The sequence below is a fragment of the Sinohyriopsis cumingii genome, chromosome 3 (genome assembly GCF_028554795.1).
Source record: "Sinohyriopsis cumingii isolate HCF-2022 chromosome 3, ASM2855479v2, whole genome shotgun sequence".
NCBI classification, from domain to species: Eukaryota; Metazoa; Mollusca; class Bivalvia; order Unionida; family Unionidae; genus Sinohyriopsis; species Sinohyriopsis cumingii.
Window position 1 is genome coordinate 38,037,740 of NC_142963.1, and position 21,989 is coordinate 38,059,728.

The 21,989-nt window shown below is 36.0% G+C and overlaps 1 protein-coding gene across 2 annotated transcripts in view; it reads left to right on the plus strand.

Annotated features, from left to right (window-relative positions):
• The window catches only part of LOC149802715 (cell division cycle and apoptosis regulator protein 1-like), a 97,141-nt gene that overhangs the window by 12,135 nt on the left and 63,017 nt on the right, over positions 1-21,989 (plus strand). For both annotated transcript variants that reach the window (XM_089952126.1, XM_089952127.1), the window contains exons 3-6: positions 4,177-4,382; positions 7,028-7,272; positions 9,058-9,172; positions 17,000-17,165. In XM_089952126.1, coding sequence (XP_089808252.1) covers positions 4,177-4,382; positions 7,028-7,272; positions 9,058-9,172; positions 17,000-17,165 — 732 coding nt within the window. The remainder of the gene's footprint in view (positions 1-4,176; positions 4,383-7,027; positions 7,273-9,057; positions 9,173-16,999; positions 17,166-21,989) is intronic.

Consider the following 21,989-nt stretch of genomic DNA (forward strand, 5'->3'; position numbering starts at 1 on the left):
TGTCTAGTTGGTCCTAAATGAAACTACGGGAGGTCGTGGGTTTGATCCCCGGCCGAGTCATACCAAAGACTTACAAAAATGGTACTAACAGCTGCCTCGCTTCATGCTCAGCATTAAGAGGTTAGTGTTAGGACTGGTTCACCTGGTGTCAGGATAATGTGACTGGGTGGGACATCATGCTACATGTCTGCGGCATGATGCCCCAGTGCTAGACATCACAATAAACTGCCACATTGCAGACATCATAATGATATGACTGAAAAATTGTTAAAGCTACGTTAAAAATCCAAATCACATCACATCACACACCTAAATGAGACCGGTGCCAATCCGGCATCCAGTATGTCAATATCATTGGTCCACCTGGACGATAAAAGTCATTTTGACATAGGGTTTTCATCTGGAAGACTTCTTATAATGTCTGTCTGGTAGTAAATAAAATTGGTACTGACATGACCTTTGATATGGACACCACAATGTCTGCCTTGAAAATTTCTTCAACTTCTCCTTGATGGCTGATCACATCAACATTGTGTATTCATCGAAATACATCTTATGATGCCTATTTGGTTCTAGATTAAAATAGCACTGATCTGACATCAGTATAGCCACCATGGTTGCCATATTGAAAATCTTGTTATTACTATTAAATGGAAAGTCATTTTGACAACAATGTTTTCTTTTTCAAAGTTTGTTGATTAATTGATTGATTGATTATATTTGGGGACTGCTCCGGTAGATTAGTAACTAGAGCATCCGCCTCAGATGCGGGAGGTTGCGGGTTTGAACCCTGGCCAAGTGATAACAAAAACTTTTAAAAATGGTACTAGCAGCTGCCTTGCTTGGCACTCAGAATTAAGTGGTTAGTTTTAGGACTGGTTGTCCTGGTGTCAAGATAATGTGACTGGGTGGGACATCATGCCAAGATATGTAGCATGATGTCCCAGTGCTAGACATCACTATAGACTGTCACACTTGAGACATCATGACAATTTGACTGAGAAATTGTTAAAGCCACATTAGAAATCCAAATCATACACACACTTAATGGATGGTGTCTCAACATGTAGTTTTCACCAGTAGACTTCTTACAATACATAGTTGGTTGTAAATGAAAATGGCAACATTTGTACATCAAACATGGCTGTCTTGAAAATCTTGCTGTCGCTAACTTCCTGAATTGAGGTGGGGTTAATCCAAAGACTTCTAATGATGTCTGCTTACTCCCAAGTGTACATTGTGCCACTCTGACATCAGAGATACTGTAGTTTCAACATTCAGCTGTTAAAAGGAAGAAATACTCTTGAATTTCTGGGCATTTTTTTGTCCAGTAGAGCATCAAATGTTGATGGATTGCCACAGAATTTAGTAATTATTATGATCGTCACTTGGAGATGCCCACATTGAAATATAAACTCTCCCACAGTATTTGATAAATTGCCATAAAACTTGGGAAATATCATGATGTTCCTATCCAAAGATGTGTATATCAGCAAATGACTTTGCATCTCTTGTTGGTAAGTTATTGCCTTTTTGTCTTACAATACATCCTATGGCACAGTTCTACAGTTTATGATAGATTGCCATGAAATTAACATGGCCATAACCTGGATATGGTCATATTGTCAAACCACTTTGCTGCTGCAATGTATTTTAGAGTTATTGTTGTTCTTATCTTTAGCTTCATTTAGCATATGATTAGCATAAGTACTGGTGATGTTTTTTGCATTGAAAGGTGGTATATATTAAGGTCATGACCTGAATACACATATCAGCAAATCATTTCGCTCCCACAGTATTTGTTAGGGTTATTTGCGTCTCACCCTGTTTGTTATGTAGTTTAATGTCTGATGCACTCTTGTTAGCACAGTTAGTCCAGCAGTTTGTCTTGCAGTTTCATTTGGATTGCTGAATCTCCAAATATATTATGGTCATCATCTAAATATGTACATATTGATAAATCTTTGTGCTCTCATTATTTTATTGATAGCAATAATTATGCTTATACCTGTTCGGGTGTGTATATGTGGCATGTACTGTATATACTCGCGTATAAGCCGAAAAATTTAGGGAAAAAATAAGGCCTGGAAGAAGGGGGGTCAGCTTATCTGCAGGCCAAGGTCCAAGTCTGAAATTTTTAATGCTTTTTTCCCTTGATTTCCAGTATTTGTTGTTTCTGTCGATCGCCGAAGATGAGATCACATGCCTAATGATGCCACATGGCTCATAAGATTTGTGCTGTCGTGAAGTGAAACAAATATTTTTTTTCTAACTTAAGTGGTAGGATAATGAATGAAAAACATGTTTTAACGTACTTGACGTCTATTTGACAGATGTCCATCCACCAGATAATGCAGCCATACGTGTTATTTGAGCCACGGTGGTACGTGTATTTTCCAAAAGAACCGCCATATTAGTAATCTCCAGTCAAGTATTTAACCCTCAGCTAATCAGTAATCATTAAACTCTACGGAGTCGTACAAATGCACGCTAGCTTATTTCAGTGTAAATATGAAAAGAATCTACATAAAAAAATAATAGAATTACGATACTGAAGGTATATACGACAAACATTTTGATTGAAAGTAGAAATACATGTATGATAGTCTTAAAGGAACAGTAGCAAGGGGCTCCATAGGGGTTTGTTGCGCGCACGCTTAGGAAGGGTAAATAACAGGGCAATATACGAGTCAGCGTGAATAATTGTAAAACAAGATAATTTGTGGGATTTCTTTGACAGGTGTTTTAGAAGTAATTGGCAGCCACAGTTTATATACTACTGTTGTTTAGTTGTTTGTAAAGCAAAGTGGTTTGTTAGTGGTAGAGTGTTATACAATAGCTACCATATGCTTAATCTGTGGTAAATGCCTCGGGGATAATAGGTTTGTTTTGTTGTACAATGCCAATGACTTTACTAATACATGCCGACTCTCAGATGTATTGTTTAATGAGATATGGTAGTGGACATGGTTTCTGCTCAAAGTTATAAACTGTCACAATATTTGAATAATGTCCACGCTGAAACCAATCATATTTTGATCAATTGAATCACACTACCGGTAGTTTAAAAAAAACACACAAATAAACAACAATGATAAATAATTATCAGATACAAATTGATAACCAACCACACATGGAAATAATTACAGGATAAGGTATATAAATAGTATACTACCACTGTAAGAAATTATTTCAGTTTAATCTCTCTAGAAGTTTATATTCAATTCAATCAGATAAAATGAATAGTGTTGGAAGTAAAAGAAAGTGTTCTGCTTATGATGCAGCATTCAAACTTAAAGTTATTGAATATGCAGAAGCAAATAACTGTGCTGCAGCACATGAATTTTTTGTGAACGAGAAGCAAGTACGAGAATGGTGGAAAAGCAAAATCATTCAGGAAGTGTTGTATCAGCAATGCCATGGATGGAACAGAGGATGATGCTATATTTCAATCCGACAATGATGAGGAGAGCAAGAAGGATAACGACACACTATCAGATGACCATGATGACAATGACGACGTATATGATGAAAGCATGCCCGTAACAGAAGCCGAGTTTCGTGAACTGTTTGGCGAGTCTGATACAGAGCCAGATTTTGAAGGATTCTAAAAGTGATAGAACTTTTATAATTCATGATTTTAGAATGAGGATTAATTAAATTTCCATTAAGACTTAACACTTCAGAATTGTTTTTATTTCAACATATAAATTAGCTTTCTTACTTTCATTTTATTTAATAATGTGATTTGCCTAAATAAACGTATTCAGAACTCACTTTGTGCATCTTGTGATGTACCGGTAGTCTAGAAATTATGGGTCGGCTTATACGCGGGTCATGCACTTTATAACAGTTTTACCAATTCATTTTGTGGGGGGTCGGCTTATACACGAGTATATACGGTATGTATTATATTGGCTGTAATGTGTAGCCAGGCATGTGCTGAAAAATTCGGTTAAACCTGCAAAGCGAAAAGCAGCAAACATGTTCATTACACAGAGTCATAAATACCTAATAGTCATTGATGTTTCCATATATATATATATATATATATATATATATATATATATATATATATATATATATATATATATATATATATATACCTTATAAAATTCCCAGGCTTTTTTCTATGTAACTGCACGATTGTTAGATTTTTAAACCTGTTTTCTTCAGATTTTCTTGCCGTATCAGCAGCATCGAGCATTCAGGCCAGCACTCTAACACAGGCACAAGTAAATGTGGCTACCACATTGTTGTCACAGCCAGGGGTGGCAGCACCCAGTATGTACAATATTGGGGCAACACAAATGCCCCAGGGCCAGGCTTTGCCATCCCAGTTCTCCACAGCTCAGCAGCTGGCAGCAGTAACTTTACAACAGGTAAGGATTATATGAGATTTCCAATGGCCTAGATCCAAGGGGCTTTGTTTGATATTATCATAATATGTTACAATTTACAAACTTGAAGCACTAAATTAGTCTGGTTCAGTGATGTTCATACTGGAGTAGTTTTGATCATTTTGGTTTTGTGAATTTTGGATATAAGTATAACCCTTTAGTGTTAAAAACAAACTTAGTTGCTTAGGACAAAATATGGATTATGAAAAATGTTTTATTTAAGCATTATTTTCCTTCCAGTGCTCATCCTTGACCTCTGAATAAGCCCCAGATTAGCAGTTACTTTCCATGGAATTGATGTAGAAAAGTGTAAATTTGATGTTCTTATCCTTCTGCTTATGCAGTATTTGCTTACAAGAAACTTTTTACAATGGTCCCCCTCTTATATAAGCCTCCTCACCAGCATCCATCTCCTCTACACAGCCAGTTTTCTCAGCACCAATGAGTACATAAGTACACATTTGATGCAGCCAGCATTTTAGGTCAAATATGTCAAATTTACCCGTCACAAGTGGTAACATTTTATCTGCAGGGTTCCCATGCTACCGGGAAATCAGCTGAAAAAGTTGGGGGAAAATGAACCTTTTCTCCTGATCATGAAAAGTCCTTTGCAAATATTGATGAAAGTCAGAAAAAACTCGAGAATTTTCTGCCACCACTTGAAGCTTGAAACAATAAAATAATTGAGTCGTAACTCAACTGATCATGAGTTAAATTTATCGAGATCAGACCAGAATATTCAGAGGTTGCAGTATGGATCATTTGAGTGCTTGATATAAACATATTTGTTAAGTCAACCCAAACGCTCATTGGATTAGATTCATCTAGTAGACAAGATAAAACTAAATGTTGATGAAATTTGACCTGGTAATCGCGATTTGCATTGCTAGTCACTTGAGTACACATATCTTATAACCCACAAATTGTAAAACCCACATGTTGATGATATCATATATCCAGTAGCCACGTTTTATCAATAATAATCCATTTCAAATGTTGTAGAAAAAATTACCTCATGCCGACACTAAATGGTGTTGGCAAATTCCAACTTTTCGATGGGGAATGGGCTGTGACCCTACACCCTAACATAAATGTCCAAATATAAAAAATGGGGTGGCAAGGGTCAGAGGAAATGCAGACTAAGGCTAAATATAGCTTTTGTGGATTCACACACACAAAGAAATGAACCTTAAACAACACAGGTACCAGGCGAATGACATAAATCATGTGACAATACATGTATCACTGTCTTTAAAAACAAGGAATTTTGTCTACTGTAGTGTACAAAAGTTTTGTCTTCATGATTAAATTGTTACCGCTCTGGTAGTCTGAGTGGTTAGAGCATCTGCTTCAGATGCAGGAGGTTGTGGTTTTGAACCCTGGCCAAGTCATATCAAAGACTTTTAAAAATGGTACTTACAGCTGCATCACTTGGTGCTCAGCATTAAGAGGTTAGTGTTAGGACTGGTTGGTCTGGTGTCAGGATGATGTGACCGGGTGGGATATGATGCTACATGTCTGCAGCATGATGTCTCAGTGCTAGACATCACTATGAAATACTACAATGCCAACATCATTGCAATAGGACTACAAATTTTACAGCTACGTTAAAAATCCACACACACACACACACACAGACACACATGATTAAATTGCAGTACTGTACAATTAGGAATAAATCATCATGACACTTTAACACGTCATCACATAAACAGAAAATTCTTACTTTAGAAGAAAAATTGAAAGTTACTTGGCTTCAACAGCAGTGGGAGATTTGATGAGTTCTTGCCCAAAAATTTGATGTTAGAAAGATTAAAATAAGAAACACCGTAACAGATAAGGAGAATATCCTGTAGCAGATGGAAATTGGAGTAAATTGAAAGAGAATGGTTAAAAAATGGCAAACAAAATTTTTGTACTATGATTAAATTTTAATGGTTTTGCAATGCATATGCTGTCAATACCCCACTCAAGTTTCATGCTTAAGAATTGAGAACTATTCATGTATGTTCACTTGAAATAATTCTATTCTTAAGATGAGAAATACCTTTTAATAATTATTGTTACTTTTAAATGAAGATACTAAATGCTTTGAAGTTAGATGTGGCTTTTTTTTTTTTACAATACACTCATACATACACTTGTCATAAATATGATCCCCCACTTGAAAAGCCACCCTTCTTATACAGCCATTTTCCCTAGTGCAGAAGGGGTGGCCATCTAAGAGGGGTACTACTGTATATGCTACAGAGAAAAATTATTTTGACTAATTAGTCAGACAATTTAATATTATAATGAGGTGAATACAGATTGTGCTTACAGTCTGTTTTATTGGCTTTACCAAAGGTAATACAAAATACAAAAACAAAAGGTAAAATCTTTTGTTGATAAATTTATGTTAAGTTCTGTGTTCACAGAAATTACAATCATACATCTCATGTTTCTTTAAAGATTTACCTGTGAAGATGCTACATACTGCCATATAGACATTTTGGGGTGCCATCATCAGACAGCATATGGAATTTCTCATAAAAAATGCATCAGCATATATGCAGATTTGACTGTTGGTTAGTTACATATGATCTTATTGCACTGTACCTCCTTATTTCTTAACCTTTTATTCACAGGCTCCCCAGCAGCAAGCAGCAGTAGCAGTGGCAGCATTACAACAAGCTCAGGGTACAGTTCTACCACAACCTGGGATTGCCATCCCAACATCTCTTGCCACCACCACCCAGGTTGCCACAGTGAGCTACCCAGCACCACGGGCCACACAGCCAGTGCCACCAAAGCAACGGGTCTTCACAGGAACAATCACCAAATTGCACGACAACTTCGGCTTTGTGGATGATGATGTCTTCTTTCAGTCATCGTAAGTTTTATCCATCTCCAGCATTAATCCATTTACCAAGTTATGTTAACAGACATAGTTCCATAACAGCTAGGGGTCATGAATAATTTCTAAAATGGTACAGTTGATAACTAGCTTTGTAGTATTTTTTGAATTATTTAACTCTCTTGAAGGGTATAAATTCTTGTACATTATTTACCCTTTTGAAAGATGTAGATTAATCTGAAGGATGTATATTCATTAATTAATTCAGTAACTTTTTATAGTCTTGGGAACAACGCTGAAACAATAAATATTTTCCACAATTATAAAGATTCTAAACTTCATTCCTTGAGTAATTTCTAGAATGAGATTATACAGCTTGTGCAAAGTTGGGAAATAGTTTTAGCCATCTGGCTATCTGCTGTCAACAGTAGCTTATTACCTCTTCAGAGGGCAGACATCTGATCCTGTTTTGATCAGACTTGGAATATGGGTTTATATCATCAAGATCATGGAGGAGTTGATAATGAGGATATTCTTGAAGTGAACTTTTATGTGATTGAGTTTTTTTCCACTCTGGAGGCCATATTTTTATTACAGCTTTTATCAAACTTGGAATATTGACTTATAACATCAAGATCTCATATGTATTTGGTAATGAGTGAGATCCACACATAGTAAGGAGATAATCATGCATCTGACTGACTTAGCTTGTTACCATTATGGAAGCCATTTCTGCAGTGGTGCACCTTGAGGTTTCCTGCAAATATTTGTCCTAGGTCCCTTGAATCTTGATCCATTTTGTCCCCCATGCAGTACTCAAAAGATCTAAGTGAGATGCCTGTCGCACTTGCTGAAAAAATTGAATTTCCCAAAGAAAGTTGCAATTGTGCTGATGAAATGAGAAATTTATTTTCAAGATGTTGAACAACTAGTAAGTTATTAATATTTATCCCCATGTATGCCCATTACCCTTATGAAGATCATCAGCTTATTATACTTTGATCAAAAGTTGTATACTTTGTGTACAATGTGAGCATTTGACCTCTGAATGGGGAACAAATTGCCTGAGTTACCTATAATTATTGCTTACTTGGTAATGAAGTATTCAAAGTATAATGCAGTCAGGCAAGATAAAATCTTTGACTTGGTAAATAATATCATCAAGATGTTGGATGAGTTCATTATGGGTAAGACATCCATATTGATGAAGAGATCTTGCAGCTGATTGGCTAAACATGTTACTTCTAAAGACCATATTTCTCCTCCAAGATTCCTTTGTGAGGAATGAGCAGCACTTTTGAGACCCTATGGCCTCATCACTACCAGCAGTCAGGTCACACTGGAAGGGGATTGCTAAGATCTAGCCCTACACGAGCTGAAGAGGGTTTCTCCTCCAGATCAGTCACCTGACTGGTCATTGCAAAAAATTTTACCCATACATTCTTCAGGGAATTTTTTGATCATCATAAGTTAAATAAAATTTAAATCAGGTTGTTTTGTTTCTTTCTTTTACATCCATGAATAAACCTTGTATTCCATCACTTTTCAGACTCTAAGAGAGACCTTTTTAACAGTGAAGAGGATAATGTGTTGTTAATTAAATAATTTTGGCTAAAGACATCATTTAAATTAGAGAAATAAACATGTATACTTTTATATATTCTTTGCATTTTTGACGATAATGTGCATCCTAGGAAACACCTTTTACAATGCTGCCTTGTGCCTACTCTAATGCTATGAAAAATTAATGGGAATAACACTGTTATACATTATTTTTCCATGCAATTCTTGCACAATAAATATTTCTTTGCTTGTTGACAGATGTGTGAAGGGCAACATGGCTAAACCTGGAGACCGAGTGCTGGTGGAAGCAAGTTATAATCCTAACATGCCATTCAGGTGGAATGCAACCAGGATTCAGATCCTACCAAACCAAGTAATTGTCAAAAATTCTGATACTCCCCTTGCTTTTAATAGAAAATCTGGGGATTATATGATTCTGCCAAAAATGCATATAGTGATAGATATCAAGGAGTCTGATCTAAGAATGTGGTTTGGGGTGTTTGGTATATGCACAAAGCTGTCTGCAATATTTGATTCTTTCCCATTGGGTAGGTACCTTAGGGCAGACATAAGATGACTTGTGTGCGTGTGTGTGTATGGTTGGGTGGGTGGGGCAGGGATGGGCGTCTGCAACTCACAAACTTTAAAAAAAAGTAATAGACATAAAACTTGGTCTAGCTGTGTATCATGACTGGATGTTGTCACTTATCACTTTCATCAAGATCTCAGGTCAGTATATCATCTAGAAGCTTTTTCAGAATAGGAGTCAAATGAGACTTCATATATTCATGTATCATGACCTAAGGTCACCTAACATAACACACTTTTATTACCCAGTTTTCAAGGTCATGGTCATTTTTTATGCTTGAGGTGTTGCTCAGAATCTGTTTAGGTAATGAAAATGATGTATTTTGGATGGTTTGTCTTTTGCCACTATCAAAATTGAATTTGCAGAGTTAGAGTCATGTTCATTGCAAGCTTACATGCTTGTATTATCTTGGCTGTTACTTTAAAGCCAATAAAAGTTGTATTATCAGACATTGTACAACTTTGCAGCTTGATCTTTTTTAATACTTTCATAATCTTAAGATTCAAGGTTATAGTCACATGCCAGTGAACATATGTTTGTCAGTATGTTCCTCAATCATATTAACATTAGAGATATAAGCCTGCTATCTCCCAAATCCAGCCCTACAAAAAAATGAGAATTCATCTTTTTTGTATCATACAAAGTACAATAACTCATGCCCATTACCTTCCTTGCTGCACCAGGTGTTTCAGGTTTTTAAACTTTGCTAATGTGCAGTCAACATGTACAAAAATCTCCAATAAATCCATGCCAATATTAATGTGAATTTTAAACATTTGAATTTACATTATGTATTAATCTTTCCTCTACAGGTGGTATATATTATTTTTCAATTTAGCCAATATTTTCAGGAAATTTTGATATTCCTGTTTAGACTTATTAATTGTTGTTGTTGTTGTTGTTCTAGGGTTTAACGCCATTTTTCAGCACAAGATAGGCTATACATGGCGGCCAGTATAACTGGTGGAGGAAGAACCCTGGAAAACCCAGGAAAGAACCACCGACCCACGAGAAGCTACTGGCAGGCTTTCCCACGTACCCACGCTAGCCGAGCCTTGGACTCGAACCCACGCAGACAGAGGTGAGATGGCAGTGATCCGTAACGGTGAGCACTTTAGACCACTTGGCCACTCGGGGGCCCCTGACTTATTGGTACAACATGCTATCGTAATGTTGTTTAAAGCATGCACTGCCTATTGTTTGCTCACTCAGTAAATGGTGGTGTTTTAATGACTTGCTGACATACGTACTGCATTGTTAATTAATGCTTTTCTTGTATTATTGTGTCCTGTCAATGAAACATGTCAATGAAGTGCAGCCGATGCAAGAAGTTCAAGGCCAAGGAACACATGCATGAGTCTTGTGTAACGTGCACAAAATACACTTATCCTTACCTTTCAGTGTGTGTACTGTATGGTCCAGGGATGTAAAGGTTCCTGCTTTGAAGAAGTTGACTGAAGTCAAAGAAAAGACAGGAAAATCTTGCAAGGAAAACTTAGATGTATTAAATATTCATTCAGAGACAGAATCTCTTACTAGCCTTTTGGGGGACATTCCAGAGGTCCCCCCTCCACCTGAAGTGCAGCATATACAACTATCAGCTAATATCAATTCCATGGAAATTGGGGCACCAAATGATATGGCTTTTCATTCACAAGTATCTACATTGGCCATTGAATTACAGCTGCATTAACTGATTCAGGAAATGATGAAGCAATTGATGAATTCCTGGCAGATTTTGCCCTTGTATCCTTCTCTTACTTCCACAAGTAATTATGTCATATTCAGATGGGGAGTGCCCCCCCCCCCCCCCCCGCCATTTTAGACAGCCCAGTTGGCACATGTTCAAGCATGAGATTCAGCCCGATAAGTCTGAGCATGTTTTTTTTTTTTTTAATGGATTGATTGAATGCATCCTGTACTACATTATCGTTGTCCAGAGACATCTACCCAGTTCAGCAATTTCATTTAGGGAACTTAATAATAGATCATTCCATGTAGCCATGCATATGGCGGGGTGTTAGTGATAGATCCATCTGTCTTGCCAGGCCAGTGGCTACACATACCTATTATGACAGGAATTTTAATGATCTGTCCATCCAGACATGCCTACTGCATGGCCTGTAGCAGTACTAACCAGAACACCTTATTCTTGGCCAGCAACCTAGCTGACCATGCTCCCAGCAAACCTGATGCCTATACTGGTACAGCATATTTGTACAGCAGGGCCATATATTCAAGGCTTACATGCGAGGAACTTAATGTGACTTATATAGAGATGACAGCATTATGTCATTAATGTCACCAGATTTGGTTTATCCAGAAATGGAGGCAGAATCTGAATAGGATACTACATTCAGTGAGTGTGAAGATACTCCTGAACAAGCATTACTCAGATCCAACCATGGAGCGGACTGAATTCAGCTTTAAGGCTGCTGTCAGAGATATATACTAGGTGTCAGAATGCCCTCCACCCCTTACCACCACTTATGACTTTTGAGTCAAACTTCAGACTTGAGTCAAACTTCAGTAGATATTAATGATGAAGAGACTTGATCCTTCTGGTGCCTTCCCCAGTCAGCACAGATCAGAGGGATTAAGGACTGTTTGTTTGGAAGAGTCCATGACCCAGGGAATGCTAAGGAAGGCTTTTGTAAAAGTCAAGTACCATTGATCTTTTCATTGTGCTGGTACAAAACACACTTTGGCACTTCCATACTGAACTCCTGGCTCTGGAAAAGAATTTATTGGTGATTCACATGATTGCCCCTTCATCTCATTGACAACCCTCTCCCATCTTTTAAGACCATTCCACCCCTGCCACAGCAGAGGAACAATAGGCAAGCAAAAGGAATGGGACCTTTTATGCCACAGGTTCAGTTCTGATCCCAGTCTTATGCCAGGAGACAACAACCTAACCATAGATATTCTTACTCAGGTGGGTAGAGAGCAGGCCAAAAAAGACCCCCTGTTTCCCCTCCTCCATCATAATGCCCTGACAGTATGAATGCTTTTGACTTGTCATTACTCTTTGGGGGAAACATTGAATAAGTTCAGTGCCCAGCAGCTCAGGAACTGCCCCTTCAACTCACTGACTACCACACACAGTCTTGTAAGAACAGTACACCTCTACCACAGTGGATGATAGGCAAGCAAAAGGAAAGGATATTTTTGTATCACAGGTTCAGTTCAGATTTGAGTTTTGTGCCAGGAGACGAGAACCTATCCAGTTTATGAGGCATTCTTACTACCACCCACATGCAGCCTATCAGTGGACACCAAACTCCTGCAATTCCAATTTCAACTTATTTCCTCAAAATGAATTGGTGATTCAAGTAATTTCAGAGGGGCTTTGGATTTAATTTGTCCAACCCACTCTTTCTTCTTCACCCCATCTAACAAATGTGCTGTCAGATCAGGAGATTACTCTACAACTGGAGATACAATCACTCATTGACAAAATGCAAATGAGGTTGTGAGAAAACCACAATCATGAGGGGTTTTATTCATGGCTTTTCCTTATTAAAAAAAAAAATTGGCCTGAATTGCTTCAGTCAGTACATTCTTCCACCAAAGTTCAAGATAAAGGTGGCAAGATCAAAATGAATTAGCCATAAAAAGGGATTAGTATGCCATCAGTCTCAGTCTGACCTATGCATATTTTCACATGTCTAAAAGTTTCTTGGTTTTGCTTACTGCGACATGGTATAACACTTTCAGGTTCAACCAGTCCTAGGTTTTTATCAGATTAAGGATTGCATAGTCACCCTGTTCTGGACAGCTTTAGCTATAATGGAATCTGTCCTGGGTTTTAACATGGTTCAGTTTAGATAAATTTGTGCCTTTAGCCCAAACCTCACTGAAGCTACTATCATGCAAACATTTTTCTTGTGACTAAGTTACATGCCCTGTCAGTTCTCTCTCTCTCTCTCTCTCTCTTCAGTAGACACATTGAGAACAGTGGTTATGCAAGACCCTTTCTGTGCCCTCTATCTAGCACTACTTGAAGCACACAGATGCAAGTCATGGCACATGCTAATGACTCTCTCTCTCTCAAGGAGAATGTCAAGATAAAGGATATCACCCCCTATCTTTGTGTCTGAAGTGGGTTATACTCTAGGCCTACTCTGAAGTCTCAAAAGATCACTGTCACTTGATGAGGATTTTAGCTTATGAAATTCGAGTCTCACTGTTGAATGTAACGTTTTGATCTGAGACATTATAGAAGCTGTTGGTTGGCATGCAGAGTCAATCTTCTTGAGTTTTTATCTCAGAGAATTAGATTTGCAGAGACAAACTCTGAATCAGGTTGGTCTGTTGGATGCAGCCCAGGTAACCATTGCACTCAGGTTAAGTCAAAAGAGTCTCTTAGCTTCTCTGGATTCACTAATTATATTTTGTCACTAAGAACAATTCAGTGGGTATAGGGGTTGCAAATCACGTGACTGTAGTTCGTTTTGCTTTCAGGTTAGGAGAAAAGTTATTCACATAAAATAGACAGAAAGACAAAAAATTTTTTTTTAGTAGGGCTGGATTCAGCAGATAGCATGATTATAACCCAAATGTTAATGTGCTTAGGGAACATATTCTTACTGAATCATACTTTACTGGAAAAATTTGCTTTCTTGCCAAGTTTGAAACTAAAAGTTTCATTTTTTCAGCAATATTAAGCTGAATATGCTCATATTCATGATGACCGGACAGTATTTCATGTACCATGGTTCTATCCTGAAGGTCAAGATATTCAATCTGTGTCCAGGCATTAGGTCTGAAGATTTTAAGATATTGGGAAGAGTGTATATGAGCTGATATATAAGGATTAATTTGTACGATGCTCTTTATCATTTCTAAAGGTCAGTGTCAGGACAGGAATTCTTAATTCATGTGACACGTAACTCTGGTGTCATGCCAAATTAGGATCTGAATTTTGATGTATTTTTTTATTGGTCTGGAAATAAGATTTGACCTACTGGAGATAGTCAAAAGAGACTTAAGTCAGTTATATATCATTACTATGGAGTGTCTCACATAGCTTAGCTACAACCTGTCTCAAGGTTAAGATAATAGCTAGGGAAAATATAAACAAGTGACTTGTGTACTCATGAACTTTTCACATGCAAATTTTTGTAGAATAGGTCAGAATTATGTGTTTTAACTGTTATGTACTTCATAGAAAGTGAGACATGACAAGTACAATAAAATAAATTACTCACTTATCATCTATCCTGCATGCAATTAGGTAGTGATAGAATTTTAATGTTCATAACAACCAGAACAAAAACAAAAACAGCTATATTTAGTCAAACCTTCCAGGAATATTTTGGGCTGAGTTCAGTGTTTGATAGCTCTTTAGTGACCATTCAGCGTCCATAGGTATCAAGTAGAAAAATGTATTTTTCACATCTCCAAATATAATACACTGGTCAAAGATTTATAGATGTTTATCATGACCTGATCTACAAACAATTATTTCTCTTGGTCTTGAGAGCCAGGTGAGAAAAACCATGTGGTTCATACATTAACCAATTTGAAAATATATTTTATTAAAACTAGAGTGGCAATGTACATCAAACTTTATAAATTAAAAAATAAAAATTCTTAGTACATTTTTTAAAATAGTTGTATCTTTGAGAGCCTAGAAACTGTTTGATAAGTTAATGCAACCAGGTGAAAAATATATTTGAACCTTGTTTAACCTGCAAATTGTAATTATATTTGACTTTGAGTTGAATGTGAGACTTGCAGTGGTTGATGTTAGGTTTTACCCTGCCTCTAAATTTCTCGCATTCATTATACCTTTCCAAGGAATTAAAAGTTGAATATTGTTAATACCTTTTTCAATTTTTAAGTTTTTTTTTTTGTCATCTGAGAATCTTATTAATTAAAATGAGGAGAGAGGAAAGTGGCACATTATTAACTAAAATCTGTTTAGTTGTCCTTAAGAACAATGTCTTTTACTCTTCAGTTAAGAACAACTCTAATGGATCTTGTTTATTTATTTAATACAACTTAAACTGATGCACCAAATAAAATTGATATTGGAGACTGTTATCTTATTGATGTTGGAAACAATTATGTTCTACTCTACATCCTTCATAATTAAAAAAAAACAATGTAATCTCTTTGTTAGATCTCTTGTACTTTCTGAAAATAAGATCAAAGTGTTAAATTAATATTGATGTCTGCCTTGATAACATCTCTGCCATTAAATAAATAGATTGCATGCTCATCCTCTAATTATTTAGTTTTATATGTTGTAATGGAAACTTTCACATAATAATACCTTGAGATACAAGTCCATTATGCAACAAATGGCTCTCTTTATTATCTATTGTTCTAAAACAGTTTATCAAGACTAGTTTACTGATGGGAGAATACATTACTATGTATTCTAACTATTTCATCCACTTTGCCACAGTAGAATATATTCTTTTATTATCACAGAGATTAATGTGAAAGCTTGAGCATATATTCTCATTGGGCCTACCTGCTATTTTTGCTGTAGATTACCATTTTTATACATCATGTTAGATGAGAAAATCCCAACATTCATCAAAGCTTGACCTTCTTTTGAGCCAATTTTCAGCCTTTTTACGTTGAACTGAAGTTTAATACTGCTGTTTTTGAACATTTTGAATCAAACAGAAAAACAAGTGCAAAACAAAATTTAGGAAACAATATGGAGGATTGCTTCTGTAAAGTCTTTTGATTTTAAGATTGAGCTTAAAACCCTGGTATTGATGTTTATGTAATTTCATTTTTTTTAAAAAGACAAACAATTATAATTTGAAACTTTTCTCTTGTCATATCCCACACATAACGTAAAACATAGTCTTGACCGATATTTGATACAGTAAGTTCCATTTTGTTCAGCTTGGATTTTGCCCATATGCAATTTAAGAAATGATTTGCCTTATGGTGATTGTAGCAGTTGATATTTGACAACTTGCATGAGAACATACTTTGTGTTATATAAATGTAGATGAAGTGAATTTCCCAGTACACAGGTACACCTCATAGCATCAAGTCTGACGTAAGTGAGGATCTTTTGTTGCAGTTAATAAATTAATTAGTGATGTTCAGATGAAACGATCACTATTTCATAGGGCATCTGGTCAAGTAACTGACATAATCTAACTGTAGAACAAACCCCATGCCTTCTTAAATTTTGTTGCTATCCGTGGCAGTCATAATTTGTTAATTTTCTGGGAAAAGGTTCTGTAGATTCGAGGGCAACATGTAGATCACTTTCCCAATTATTCAGATCAAAATTTGATCCCTCAAATAACTTTCTTGCCATATCTGTCCTATTTATGGTCCATACATTTCATCTAAAGCAAATTGGTGAATGCAAATCAAACTCAGCCTCAAAATAATTAATATGGTTCTTTAGATTTATTCTTAAACCATGAGTCTCTGTGGTGAAGCAAAAACTGGAAGTGTAGTTCAAGGAAATGAAATAACTTGAAGTATTCATTTTTTGAATACAACATGTTTGAGTTTGCAGAGATGAACTGAAGGCCAAGCCTTGAAATATGAAATCTGTTGCATTTTCTGTGCATGACTGATTATTAGAGGTTTTGCTTATAACATTTTATTTACTATTAATAGGGCAATACAGTCATTACAAGTACCAATGGTCCTAGCATGATGAGTGTAAGACCTCCATTGACAACATTTGGGGGTATTCCTCCCTCTAGTTTAGGGTTGAGTGTACCACCTGCATTGGGTGCACTCTCACCACAGCCTCTGATGCAACAGTCAGCACAGCCCATGGGTAAGTTGTAAATATTTTGTTCCTTGTTAGAGAAGATGGTCAGGCATTGGTATTACTGTTTAGCATGGACAATTTTAGCATTCTTAATAAGAGTCTATGTAACAGTTTTTGAAAGCCATAAACTTCTTATTAGCATAGGTGTCAAATTATGGCATGTCACACACAAACATGATTTCTGTTTGAGTTTCTTGAAGAAATAATAATAGCTGTTACACTTTGTTGTCTTCATAAGGCAGTCGATGTCTTTATTAAGATATTGTTAAGTTTGTGGTAAAGGTTCATTGAGTTGGTTTTTACTCCATTTATAGAATCATAAAAAGCAAAGTGTTATTAGTTAGGAGCAGTAAAGATGTGGATTTCTTTAAGGAAATATGTTGCAATGTACCATGGGAATGCCAAGATTTGACATAACTAGTGTGGATATTGCATGTATGACACTCCTGCACAGTGATGCACAATGATGCAGATGCAGAAAGATCATTTTCCTTGCTCAGACAAACTCTCCAAGAACTACCAGGAAGTGTGAAGATGAGTAGATTATGATGCAGTCTCCACTGAGTTCAAATATGAACACGAATAAAACTTATATCACCATCAATCCATCCAGCAAATTATTGAGAACAGCAAATATGTACCTGCAAGTTAATGATGTACTCCCAAGTCCAGTAAATAGTAACAGTTAAGTGTCATTCATGGCTATGGTATATACTCACATACAAGCTGACTCGACTAAAGTCAAATCTTCCACCATTTTGGGGCTACAGAAAGCCGTTTTCTCTTTTACCCTCCAATAAGTCAGGGTGTATTTTGCAAGATAGTAGGAAAAATATACACAAAACAAGTGCAAATTGAAGTGATATTTTTAAGTGGAATATTTTACTAATAAATCAGCATCTTAAAATTTATCAACCTTCATGTAATAAAACCCATTAAAATTCATAATCTTGACGATATAAATCTGTTTATATTATAAAATCCATGAATTCAGTTATAGGTCACATACTGGTATACAAACTGTAGTTCAGAATGATATGATTCACAATATCCCATATTTGTATTCCATGTGTCTTTCAAATAAAAAGGAATGTTAAGTCCCCATTTTGTGATTCACAGTATCTTATAAATCTCCTTATGTAAAGTCGTATGGTACAATGTCCAAGAATTTATCCTCATCGTCTGATAAGTTCTGAAGTCATTGTAAATCATCATCTAGTCATCATAAATGCCAGCAGACTGTTTCCACTGCTTTACTGATTGGTCTAAAGCACTCACCGTTACAGATCACTGCCATTGCCAGTAGCTTCTTGTGGGTTGGAGGTTCTTTACGGGGTTTTCCTGTGTTCTTCCTCCACCATTTATACTGGCCGCCATGTATAGCCTATCTTGTGATGAAAAATGGTGTTAAACCCTATAACAACAACCACTGCTTTACTGTCACATGTGCAGTACTTATGTAAATACTTAGCTTGGTCTCTGTAAATGACACTTTGTTCAATCCATGCATTTTTTAAAATCTAATAAAGGCGCAACTAAACACATGTCAGTTGTGCGGCAAGATCACATGGAGTTACAATAACCATCCTCTGTTTACTTGGGGTATTGAGTAAATATCATACTTGCGGCTTGATCAAATGGTTGTCCTGTGGGGAAAAAAAAACAGGGCACTGCTTTTCAAGCTAAGGGATTATGGTCAAATAGACAAAGGAAATTATAGAACTCTACTTGGCACTGAACAAGTACATGTATTAAAATAAATAAAAAGGATTGTCAACTTGAAAACAAAGTGTTACCTTTGCAAGCCAAGAGCTTATCACTGGCAGAAAACTTGGGAAATTTCACTTCAAAATTAAATCTAAATTAAAACTTGTATTGCATCAAACACATTATTCATACAGCAAAACACAGATATAATAAAAATGCAGGTTGTTCAGACTTGCACCAAAGTGGAAACAGTATACTTTCCTGTACACACCCCATAGAAAATAACATGGATGGACACTTCACCTTGCAGTGGTTAGTATTTAATTGACTGAAAATATTTTCAAATTAAAACCCAAATAACTGTAGACACATTGTGTAATGAATACCATTATGAAACGGATAAACACAGCGTATACTATTTACATATTCTGAATGAGAATAGTGCTACAAAAACATGAAAATACTTGAATTGATACCCTTTTTATATACTGCTTACGTCTTGAGTTTCCAACATTACCCCTAGATTTATCAGATGTTCTTTTGTATGTCACACTTTTAAAATGAACCCTATTCTGCTTAAATCGAATTTTCAATATTTAAAAAGAAGGCTGACTTATGAGGAAGTATATATGGTAAATCGAAAATGATGGAAAGTGGATGCCAGCTGAAATGTGATTTTGTTTTAGAATCAATTTTAAAAGCAGAAACTATTTTTATGCCCCATTGTGCTAGTAGTTGTACAGGGTATATAGTATTATCCTTGTAACACTTTGGTTAAGTTTTTATGTTTAGGCCATTTCAGGCATATTGGAGGGCATATTTATTCCATCCTCACATTTCTAGTTATATTTCATGTCTATGTGGTTATGTTTGTGTATGTATTATTATGTTAGTCTTTGTGCATAAGTGGTGATGATATAGGAAATGCTGAGTTTACCAGCTCAATTTAGCAAGTATATTCTTCTGTTGTACATTTATTTTGGCTCTGCAAACTTGCCCCCATTGGAACTCAAAACCATTTTTTTAGTCCAAAACAAGGCCACTACTATCTGGAAGGTTGGCGGGTATCATCGATGGCTTAAATAATTGGAACTTTTTTCACAGAGTTAATCTTTGGTAAAAAGTGTGTTCCAGATATGCTAGCGTTCTTGACTGCATAAGCAGGGGATATATATGCAATAACAATAACACCAGTCATGTTCACTGTGCAGTATGTGCAAAGTCAAAAACATTAATAAACCAAATGCATGATCTTCATATAATGATTAATAACTTAATTATCTATCTCCTAAAAATAAATCAAATAAGGACAAACACGGAGATTTAGTTAATATATTTAATTTGGTGGTATATGTTATGCTTATAAGACAGGTCCAACTGTCACCAGCACAGACTCAATTCTGCCATCGCATAATTCTTTGGCAGATCTGGGTCTCTGTAGTTTGTTAGGAATAATCAGTAGAACAATCAAGATAGATCCTGATCTGCAGGTGTATTATGATATTGCAGATCAGGATCTTTATTGATTACAGTTTGACTTGACTTATAAGTGAGTATTAATCGTACATAAATTAAGTTCATATTTTATCATAAGTTCAAACCCTTTACTCCAATTCGTCTATCTGTTTAATCTGCATTATAATTGACAGTGTGGAACTCTCTCTAGTCCTTAATTTTGATTGTTATCTTGGACAGTTGATAGCCATGTTATAATTACTGAATTGTGGTTGATGCCACTCCAGGTAAAACAAACAAATAACTGAATTGTGAGTAAAAGTTCTGTAACTACATGATTTGAGCATCAAAAAATGAAAGAAACACATGAATGAAAACATAATTGATCAGTTTTTTTAACACCAGAATATGTAGCAAGCAGGTACAGAAACCCTGCTTGCTCCAGACAAATTTAACTGATGCAGGAAATCAGGAAAACAAAGCACTCCAGAAATAAACCAATTGGATTGGACATATCATTCTTAGTAAGCCATATGAACAGCATAAAATGGCTTTTAGCCTGCCAGTTATGTGATTAATGAATGACGTTGTAAAACGTCCTAGGTATTGTATCGTTTTGAACTACAAAGCATTGTTTAAAATAATGCAATCACTACTACAGAAGAACAACCATCAGACTTAAGTGATGAGTTATGTACTCAAATTCCATTGTCTTATGTTTACATTAATATTTACAAAAACGGATTGTAAAATTATCTCTTTTTGCTTGTGGTCGTTCATACAGACATACACTGTAGCATTCTGATATAATTTCTTGAGCAGGTCATTTTACTGGAGGTTTTTCTGGAATAACTAGAAAAGTAATTGTTAATTGACTTAAATATTCTGCTCTTCTTAAAGTGCTAGATGTCTACATTAATCGGATGATGAACTGTTTCTTAGCTCACGTTTGCTTAAGGTCAGGTATCTTATGGTTCTTTGTTCTTTGTGCATTGTCCATCATACATCATGTATCATCCAAAATGCGTTGGGAATTCATCATACATTATGTCTCATCCATTATGCATTGGGGATTCATAATTGATCATACACCATGTCTCATCCATTATGCGTTGGGGATTCATAATTGATCTTACATCATGTCTCATCCATTATGCATTCGGGATTCATAATTGATCATACATTATGTCTCATTCATCATGTGATGGGGATTCATAATTGATCATACATCATGTCTTATCCATCATGCATTGGGGATTCATAATTGATCAAACATCATGTCTCATCCATCATGCGTTGGTGTTTCATAATTGATCAAACATCATGTCTCATCTCTCATGCATTGGTGATTCATAATTGATCAAACATCATGTCCCATCCATCATGCATTGGTGATTCATAATTGTTATTTACAGCTTAAAAAACTGCCTGATCAGTTTGCACATGATTTTATATAGAGCATTCTGCCTTCAAGGCCTTTTAAAATTGCTCAGTGCATGCTGATCTATCATCCAGTATATCTGCCATGACTAAAAATAGAAAAACCTTTAAACAGGCTTTTAACAGTCACTGAGAAATGAACTAACTTTTGGCAGAAAGCAACCTGGTTTGCAGGTCTTTCACATTTGTTCAAATGATGCGTCTGCTATCAGATAAGGTCACTGCTCA